At 41.9% G+C, this 10004-nt stretch overlaps 1 protein-coding gene across 1 annotated transcript; it reads right to left on the minus strand.

Moving 5' to 3' along the window:
• Window positions 1-2376: 2376 nt before the first annotated feature.
• LOC120862944 (60S ribosomal protein L29-like) lies at window positions 2377-2976 on the minus strand. Its single transcript, XM_040239118.1, has one exon. The coding sequence runs from the start codon at window positions 2954-2956 to the stop codon at window positions 2498-2500; it is 459 nt and encodes a 152-aa protein (XP_040095052.1). The 5' UTR covers window positions 2957-2976; the 3' UTR covers window positions 2377-2497.
• Between the last annotated feature and the right edge of the window lie 7028 nt (window positions 2977-10004).

Genomic DNA, 10004 nt, shown 5'->3' on the forward strand with positions numbered 1-10004 from the left:
ATTTTTCATGGCTACAGAGTATTACATTGAGTGGAAGTGTTTCCCTATTGATGGGAAGAAGTTAGATTCCATCTAATCTTTTGTATTACAAATGTTACTGCACCAAATATCCTTGTATAAACTTCTTGGGGCTTGAAAGTGAAAGTTTACTCACTCAGTCGTGTCTGACTCTTTGTGACTCCATGGACAGAAGAGCCTCCTCTGTCCATGGAATTCTCCAGGCAAGCATATTGGAGTGTGTAGCCATTCCCTTCTCGAGGGGATCTTCCCAACCCAGGGATCAAACTCAGGTCACCTACATTGCAGGCAAATTCTTAACCAGTAAATATTTTTAACGGAGATATTTCTGGGTTACAGGGTATGTGTAGTTGAAGCATGGATTAAAAATTTTTGTTAAATTAGTTAATTTCTTATACAGATTATAGGTGTTCATTGGAGAAAAGTCCAAAGGTACAAAAAGATATAGTAAAAATTAAATCTTTTCCAACCCTTCCTTGTCTTCCTCTGCTACCCTTCTCAATCTCAACCAAGTCTTTTGTCACATATAGGGGTTTGTTAGTGTGTTTGTGTGTACTGAAACTTTTGTCACATATAGGGATTTGTTAGTGTGTTTGTGTGTATTGAAACTTTTGTCACATATGAATGTGCGCATCTGTGTGTGTTTCTTCTCAGGTAAATTCCTAGAAGTACGATAGCTGAGTCAAAGATATGGGAAGTATTTCTTTTTAAAAGTGAGTAAATATTTTTTTTCTGTGAAAAGTATTCATATTTAATATTTTTAAATGGATCCATTTGAGCCCTCCTGTATGTGCCATGAGTCAGGCCCTGAGAGTTACATCTTATGCTCCTTCACTTGCTTCTGCTTTTCCCAAATCCACATTTCATATGGATGCCAAGGGTTTTTCCAGGGATGGATGTTTATCTTCACCTGTATCAGAACAGAGTAGATTCTTGCAGTTTCATATACTCTCCATTCCTTCCTTCTAGCATTAGAATCCATGGCAGATGACAAATAAAGAAATAGCATTTGGTTCACCTGGTCTCTCTTCAGCACTGTTAAAGGTAAATGGTGTGATTAGATGTTTGCCTAACAACATAAAGAGGCCAATATTTGATGCTGGGCAACTTTCTGTGCAGAACAGTGTAATTGTTGAAATGCTGTTTGTCTTCCTACCTTTTCATTACTATCATTTTTATTCATTTCTAGTGCCTTTTTTTTTGAGGGGTTCAGAGCTGTGGTTTATTGACATGAGCATGGGGCCCTGGGACTTTTCCCTCGGATGGGGAAACCTCCACCCCGTCTGGGAACAAACCCCTTCACATGGAACACCACTTCCAGGAAGCCCACTAAGATGCACACAGATAAACCCCTGTCTAGTGCCTTTTACAGGCTTTCATTTCTCCATCTGTGGACAGTCTTGGTTGAGTGTATGAGGTTTCTAGTGGCAATGATCTGCAGAGAGGAATATACCCCTTATTATAGCACTAAAAGAATCAGAACAGTGTCAAGAAAGCATAGTTTTTGCATTGAAATTTGCAAAGATGTGTAGCTTGTTTTATTAATTTTCATTGTTAGTTTAGGTGAACATTGTGGAAATTTACATCGATAAATAAAGCAAGACTGGGTGGTAGAATGTTAATAAAATTTTAAAATCAGCATATGTGCAATTGGAAACCATCTGAGCCTCCCAGAAACTGTGTGACCTTGGCAAAATGAAAGTAATATCTCTGTGTCTCCACTTTCTTATCTGTAAATATTCATAGGATTGTTGTGGGGATTAAAGAGATAATATAAGCAAAGGACCTTTTCAAGTGCCATCAGTGTTATGTAAAATTATAATGTTAATGTGAGACATAGAACTTATTAAAATCAACAAGATTAATTTTCATCATAATTTCCAACATTGCATATTATGCTAGATTATTCATTTCAGATACACTGTGTTTTCATAGTTTAATGGAAAATATGGAAGGTCATAGGTTTTTGGACGGGGTGTCTCATGATTCACATATATCTTGGCCTTAATGAATGTTTCCGGAGTCCCAGTAGGACCAGAGCCCAGGTGTAGTGGGAGCCAAGTTCAGGACTGGTGATGACAGACTGGAAAAGGCATGGCATGCCAGCCCCAAGGAGAGTGGATCTTACTTGTTGAATGTTGGAAATCTGTGGGGCTGTCACTTTGGAAGCTTGATATGGAATATAGAAAGATACCAATAGACACAATAAGAGGGTGAAAAATTCTTCAATGGCAAAGGATCCCCAGAAACATCCTCACTTGGAATAACTACATAAGGCAGAAGTCTATTTGGCATGGTCCCACGTGGAAGCATAGGTCTCCCAAAGTTCTATAGAGGGCACTACTGTTTCTGACTCTATTTTTTTTTCCTGTCTCAGATTTATTCGTACAAATAGCACAGAAGGACACCAGCCCCACGCAGACAGCAGCCCATGGGGTCACACCAGTCCTTCTGTCCTCACACTGGCAGATGAAGGTCTCTACTCCGGAGCTTTGGGGGGGTGCTGGGCACCCTTGGCAGCTGGAGCCGCAGCCGCAGGTAGCCTGGCCTTGGTTGCAGCCTTGGCCTGGGACTTTGGCCGGCAGAGCCTGAGGCCCTTGGCGGTGCGAGCGCGAGCGCGCTTCCTGAGCTTGGGGTGGGCGATGTGGGCAAGTCGGCTGAGCTTGCGGCTGCCGCCTGTTGGCATCTTGGGCTTGATCTCCTTGGGCTTCACGAAGGCCTTGACAGCCTCAGCACGTGCACTCCTGGCCTTGGCATTGTTGGCCTGCATCTTCTTCAGGCCCTTCTTGTTGTGCTTCTTGGCAAAGCACATGTTCCTCAGGAACTTGGGGTTTACCCCCTTAAGAGATTCGTATCGTTGTGATCGGGGTTTCTTGATGCCGTTTCTGTGCCATTTTTGGGACTGGTTGTGTGTGGTGTGGTTCCTGGACTTGGCCATGTCTGCACTGGGGCCCGCAGATGCCCTGCTGACTCTATTTCTGTTGGTGGCGAGTTGGCCAGGGGTGAGAGGTTCGCCTTTACATTCTTGTCAGGTTTTATAGCCTCCTACACACAGACAGAGTGTGTTGTAGACACTGGATTGGGTCTGCTTACTTACCAGATGCAAGAAACTGCTCCAGAAGAAGCTCAGCCCATCTCTGAGTCTTTACTCAAGAGACTGGGTGGTAGAATTGACACAGCTGAGCAGATCTATGCTATAGGCCTGTCTTAGTTTATTCCTGCAGGGTGCAACAAGGGCTTGTAAGAAGCAGGAAAAACAGTTGCAGAGCACAGTGGATTGGTTAGGGAAGAGGCTGAGAGCAGGGAGAGCACTGAGGACCATTGCCATAGGTGAGGAATGAAGTAGCCATGGCTTAAGTTGGAAGGTGTCGTGAGAAGGGAGATGGCAGAGACAGTGTGAGAGAAGAATCAATATTAAAGGAGTTAGAAGAATGAATATTAGAGAGGAGAAGCTAGAGATAGGAGACCAGGATTGTATCAAGGCTTCACACTCAGGTGGGAGGGAAGAGGAGGAGGAGAAGGTGTGGATAATGGGGAGAAGAGACGTGACAGTGTCTACCAGGAGGCTGGAAATGAAACAGGAGGTGATAGAGCAGGGCACAACCTTTAAAAGAATGACATGGCCATAGGACATGTCAAAAACTGGTTAGAACCAATAACTAGGTCCAAGATGGTGGAAGATGTGATTTCCAGTAGAACTGGAGCCACATTAGCATGCTAAATGACACACCCACCAGCATCATGACCATTCTGAGGCCAACCATAAAAGGTTAAAAAGTGGGCAGTGGCCCAATTCCTGGAAATCCCCACCCTCTTCCCCAAAATATTTGAAATAGTCTTCCCACTCACTGGGCTGTGAAATTACCCAGCCCATAAAAACTAACCATGCTGTGTTTCAAGGCCCTCTCATTTCAATTGTGTACTCTCTTTCATCTTCTGAGATGGCCTACACTCTGTGGAGTATGTTTCTGTATAAATAAATACATTTCTTAGCTATCATTTTATCCCTGAATTCTTTTGCAAGCAATAAAGGACCTTAAATTCACTGACAGCAGAAAGGCAAAAGTTAAAAGAGCATTCAGAATTAGAGAGGCAGAAAATAAATTTGGAAGGTTTCATTTATAAGCCAAAGGGAAAAAACTTGGTATAATAGAAGGTTCTACAAACTGTATTCCAATGAAACAATTTGCTTTCACGGAAGAGTTTGATTCAGATCATACAAGATCTAATTTGAGAGAGGATGCTCAGCACCCGTGCTGGCTCCACCTTCTGTTGCCTTCCTTTAGGTCTGTGGTGCAGAAATCTTGGCACTCAGAAATCTTGGTTGAATGACTATGTGGAGCTGCAGTATCTGGCGGACCCTGAAAGCAGCACTATGCACAAGGTGAGACCCACCAATTATGAGTCATCACCCACTTACTTAGACACCATGTATACCACAACTTTGCTGTGCGTAAGAATCACTTGCGGAACTTTAAAAAATCCTTAGGCCAGGGTACTATACAGACCAAATACATTCCCCTGCTCTGGGGATTTTAATGTGCATTCAAGGATCAGAAACACAACAAATATCCCCTCTGAGTGAAAAGTATTGTTGCTGTTCAAACAATATTGTTCTCTTGAACTGCCCTTGTGGAGTTGGTGGTGCAGGCATTCTTTCTGTATGGACCTGCCCATGCTGTACTACAAGGCAGTATAGAAAGATGTGGGAGGTGTGGAGGAGGTTGGGGGACTGGGGAAGAAGTCAAAGAGGGAAGAGGAACCAGGGAAACACCATGGCAAGGTCACCAATAGAGGGGCCTTCAGAAGTGTGAGTTGGTCATCAGTATCTGTCAGATACTGTCAGATGCCATGGTGATTTAGGCATGGTGAGGAGCTAGAAGCCAGAGGGTGGCGTTGAGTTTCGGTATATGGTGTTTGGAAGACAGTGTGTGAAACAGGTAAGAAGTAAGAGCCTGAAAACCTGGAAGTAGTGAGTATAGACAGAGGTAATAAACTGGAGGTACATGTGCCTCACAAATGTACTTTGAATGACCTTCACATAATTGTCCTTCAAAGCATTCAAATGTTACAAAAATAGATTTCAATGTTTATAAATTGGGAAGTTTCATATAAAATGTAATTTTTTATTTCTCTTGAAAAAACTGGGAGATCTGACACTAAGTGTGTTCTTCCTGCTGGCAATAACTGGTCATCTACCTTAGAAATAACTGCTTTCTTGGTTCACCACACAGTCCTGTCCCTGTGGTTATCCTTTCCACTCAGCTCGTTTCTCTCATGTGCATGACCTCCCTGGACTCTGTAGAGAAGAGAATTTGAGACTTGGACTTGATGCAAATATCTGTTAGGTGGTTTGAAAGGGAGAGGAGGAGCCCTGGGATCCATTCATAGGTGTTAAAGAGAAAACCAAAAGCCCTGAATGGCATTCCTTGTGTTAAAGTCCATACCAAACTTAGATTTAGCACCTGACGTAGTGGCAGTTAGGATTTCTCTGGCGGCTCAGACGGTAAAGTGTCTGCCTACAATGTGGGAGAATTGGGTTCGATCCCTGAGTCAGGAAGATCCTCTGGAGAAGGAAATGGCAACCCACTCTAGTACTCTTGCCTGGAGAATCCCATGGCTGGAGGAGCATGGTAGGCTACAGTCCACGGGGTCACTAAGAGTCGGACATGACTGAGCCGCTTCACTTTTCACTTTCACTTTTAGTTTTAACCTTCTCCAGGAACAGAACCTTAGTCAGCCCACCTGGAATATTCTGATCAGCATCAAGGAGGTAATCTGTCCTATGGGCCCTCTCTATTGCTCATCCCTGCCCCACAAAGGAAGAAGATATAATCTGCATTATAGACCTCCACTCTTCCCTCAAAAGAAGATGACCTGGCTTGAAACAGTCCTTTCTTTTCTTTTGCTAATAGCTTCTTGCCCCACCCTCCTGCCTGTAAGAACCTCCAGTTTTTGTATAGCCTTTCACTTGTTGTTCGGACTTCCCTGGTGGCTCAGAGGTTAAAGTGTCTGCCTGGAATGCAGGAGACCAGGGTTCGATCCCTGGGTCAGGAAGATCCCCTGGAGAAGGAAATGGCAACCCACTCTAGTACTCTTGCCTGGAGAATCCCATGGAGGGAGGAACCTGGTAGGCTACAGTCCATGGGGTCACAAAGAGTTGGACACGACTGAGCGACTTCACTTCACTTCACTTCACTTGTTATTCAGTTGCTCAGTCCTGTCCAAATCTTTGCGATCCCATGGACTGCTGCATGCCAGGCTTCCCTGTCCTGCACTGAATTCTGGAGCTTGCTGACACTCATGTCCCTTGAGTTGGTGATGCCATCCAACCATCTTGTCCTCTGTCATCCCTTCTCCTCCTGCCTTCAATTTTTTCCAGCATCATGGTCTTTTCTAATGAGTTGGTTCTTCACATCAGGTGGCCAAAGTGTTGGAACTTTAGCTTCAGCATCAGTCCTTCCAATGAATATTCAGGGTTGATTTTCCTTTAGGATGGACTGGTTGGATCTCCTTGCAGTCCAGGGGACCCTCAAGAGTCTTCTCCAACACCACAGTTCAAAAGCATCAATTCTTTGGCACTCAGCCTTCTTTATGGTCCAACTCTCACATCCATACATGACTACTGGAAAAACCATAGCTTTGACTATACGTATCATTGTTGACAAAGTGATGTCTCTCTTTTTAATATGTTGTTTAGGTTTGTCATAGTTTTTCTTCCAAGATGCACTAATGCTAAAGATGCTGAAGTTGAATGGTTCTATGAGGACCTACAAGACCTTCTAGAACTAACACCAAAAAGAGATGTCCTTTTCATCATAGGGAACTGGAATGCAAAAGTAGGAGGTCAAGAGATACCTGGAGTAACAGGCAAGTTTGACCTTGGAGTACAAAATGAAACAGGGCAAAGGCTAACAGTTTTGCCAAGAGAATGCACTGGTCATAACAAACACCCTCTTCCAACAACACAAGATATGACTCTACACATGGAACATCATTAGATGGTCAATACCGAAATTAGATTGATTATATTCTTCGCACCCAAAGATGGAGAAGCTCTATAAAGTCAGCAAAGACAAGATGGGGAGCTGAATGTGGCTCAGATCATGAATACCTTATTGCAAAATTCAGACTTAAATTGCAGTAGGTAGGGAAAATCACTAGGCCATTCAGGTATGACCTAAGGCAAATCCCTTATGGTTATCCAGTGGAAGTGACAAATAGATTCAAGAGATTAGATCTAATAGACAGAGTGCCTGAAGAACTATGGATGGAGATTTGTAACATTGTATAGATGACCAAAACCATCCTCAAGAAAAAGAAATTCAAAAAGGCAAAGTGGTTGTCTGAGGAGGCCTTACAAATAGCTGAGAAAAGAGGAGAAGCAAAAGACAAGGGAGAAAGGGAAAGATATACCCAACTGAATGCAGAGTTCCAGAGAATAGCAATGAGAGATAAGAAAGCCTTCTTATGTGAACAGTGCGAAGAAACAGAGGAAAATAATAGAATGGGAAATAACAGAGATTTCTTTAAGAAAACTGGAGATACCAAGGGACCGTTTCATGCAAAGATGGGTACAATAAAGGACAGAAACTGTATGTATCTAACAGAAGCAGACGATATTAAGAAGAGGTGGCAAGAATACAGAGAAGAACTATACAAAAAGACCTTAATGGCTCAGATAACCATGATGGTGTGATCATTCACCTAGAGCCAGATGTCCTGGAGTGCAAAGTGAAGTGGGCCTTAAAAAGCATCACTATGAACAATGCTAGTGGAGGTGATGGAATTCCCAGCTGAGCTATTTCAAATCCTAAATGATGATGCCTGCAAATTTGGAAAACTCAGCAGTGTCCACAGGACTGGAAAAGGTCGGTTTTCAAGCCAATCCCAAAGAAAGGCAGTGCCAAAGAATGTTCAGACTACTGCATAACTGCACTCATTTCATAGCCTTTCAGAGTGCCCTTCTGTTTACTAGACGGGAATCTTCCCAATTCATGAATGGCTGAATAAAGCCAATTAGATCTTCAAATTTACTTGGTTGAATTTTTTTTTAGCAGAGGTGAAGGGGGAGAAGTCCATGTTGAGGCTGTTGTCGGGGGTGAATAGCAGGGAATTGGAACAAGTAGAGGGGAAGGTGGAATAAAGGAAGAGCTTCTGGGGGTTAGTCTGGAATAAGAACACAGAAGTGGGAAGGAAAAAGAGGATGTTTGAAGATAGAAAGTTTGGGAAGGAGAGGAAAGAATGAGAGCCTGTTAGTCTCAGTATCACAAGTTCATCACCACTAGTTAGGTAGAGGACACAGCAGTGTGTCAGAGCAATGTGGAGAAGATTTGGAGCAATCATAACAGGAATAAAGGAAAGAAATTTAAACTCAGGATGGGAGTGGGAAACTGGCCCTCAAAAGTACTCAGCACATAAGGATTTCTGATGACTTACTTAGAAACAGCTTTTCCTTATTGAACTGAGACAATAGTTTTAAAATAGAAAATTATCTTTTGTAGCTTTTGGAGTCATGTTATTTTAAAACTCATCATTTTAAAATATAAAATTTCAGGGGCATTAGGGATAAGTTCCATATAAACCATTAGCATAATAAAGCTTATTTACATTTTATGGTAACTCAATTATATGCTGCAAAGTTTTCTGTTCCATTATTTTTCCAATGGTAGCACCATTTTATTAAATCATGTAAGGAAGTGGTTTAAAAGCAGTTCTGCCAAAATATTCAAATGTTGTGATTCAAGCCAATATTTCTGTTTGACTGAACCCTTTCAGATGATATAAAAGCCATTTATATTTATTGAATGGAACAAATGTTTGTTTCTTAGGGAAAATTTTTTCTTTTTTTGTTGTTTTTTTTTATTTTCAGAGATGGAAGGCATTATATAAGCTGAAATGGTATTGCATCAAAATTATCCTTCATCAGTTTGTTTTATACGACTTATTTTTAATTGATGCTGGCAGCTTCTAGGTTGCTCACTGGTAAATTTGTTTTGCTGACTTAAGTATTTGGAGATTGTTTCATGAAGTCTGGAGAGCATTACAAATCCTGAACTTGTATTTTAGGAGGTCATGGCTTATAGAAAAGTGGGAAGGTAAAGAATAGTATTGTTTTATTGAAGACTTTATAAGTTAGGCAGAAAATAAATTTTCATATTAAGAATGTACATATATGTGTTTTGTATACTCCTTAGAATTATGTTACATGACTTTTTGTACCATTTAATTTTCTTCACAAGAAGGGAAAATTTTCTGTGCTTAAAAGACAGTCTTATAAATTGATTAACTGAATTATGTAATGTGAGGGATGCTGAGCGTTGGGGTTTGAAGGAGTCAATCAGTTCATTACAGCTGGGAAACAGACACAGGAAATGGACACTGAGAAAAAACAAAGCAAAACAGGACTAGACTTAGATGTGGGGCCAAAATGGGCTTCCTATTCCCCTTTCTTCCAAGTGTAGCTTGTGAGACCTTTGTGGTGGATAGATTGTGCCTCCAGAGTGCTGTTTTCCTGCTATCTTCTTGAAAGACAGTGGCCCAATGCACACTGAGTGAGAGGCCACTTGCAGCCTTGCATTGCTGACCTACCCAGTGGTAAAGAGTGGGCAAAGGACATCAGGCTCTCAGCACAAATCACAGAAAATTTGCTCCTTCTCCTGGAGGCCAGTGGGTAGGATCCATATAGCTACAGTTTCTACCACGAGAGCAGAAGTTCTTATTTTGTGAGCCTGCAAGAATGTGAGGACATAAAAGGAAGGTTCCACTTATACTAGGGAACTCAGTTCCTACATACCTCTAAGTGCCACACTGCACAAAGTTTTACAGTTAGGAATCATTTATCTGGGTTATTTCTTCTTTTAGTCCTCTGATTTATTGAAAATGGATTTGATAGAAAGAGAAGGACAGTTATCCATAAAGTCATGAGAAGCACAATATTATGTATCAGCTAGCTTTTAACATGTTGAGAGAGGATAATGTAACGT

Source organism: Oryx dammah, unplaced genomic scaffold, assembly GCF_014754425.2.
Source record: "Oryx dammah isolate SB20612 unplaced genomic scaffold, SCBI_Odam_1.1 HiC_scaffold_4, whole genome shotgun sequence".
Lineage (NCBI taxonomy): Eukaryota > Metazoa > Chordata > Mammalia > Artiodactyla > Bovidae > Oryx > Oryx dammah.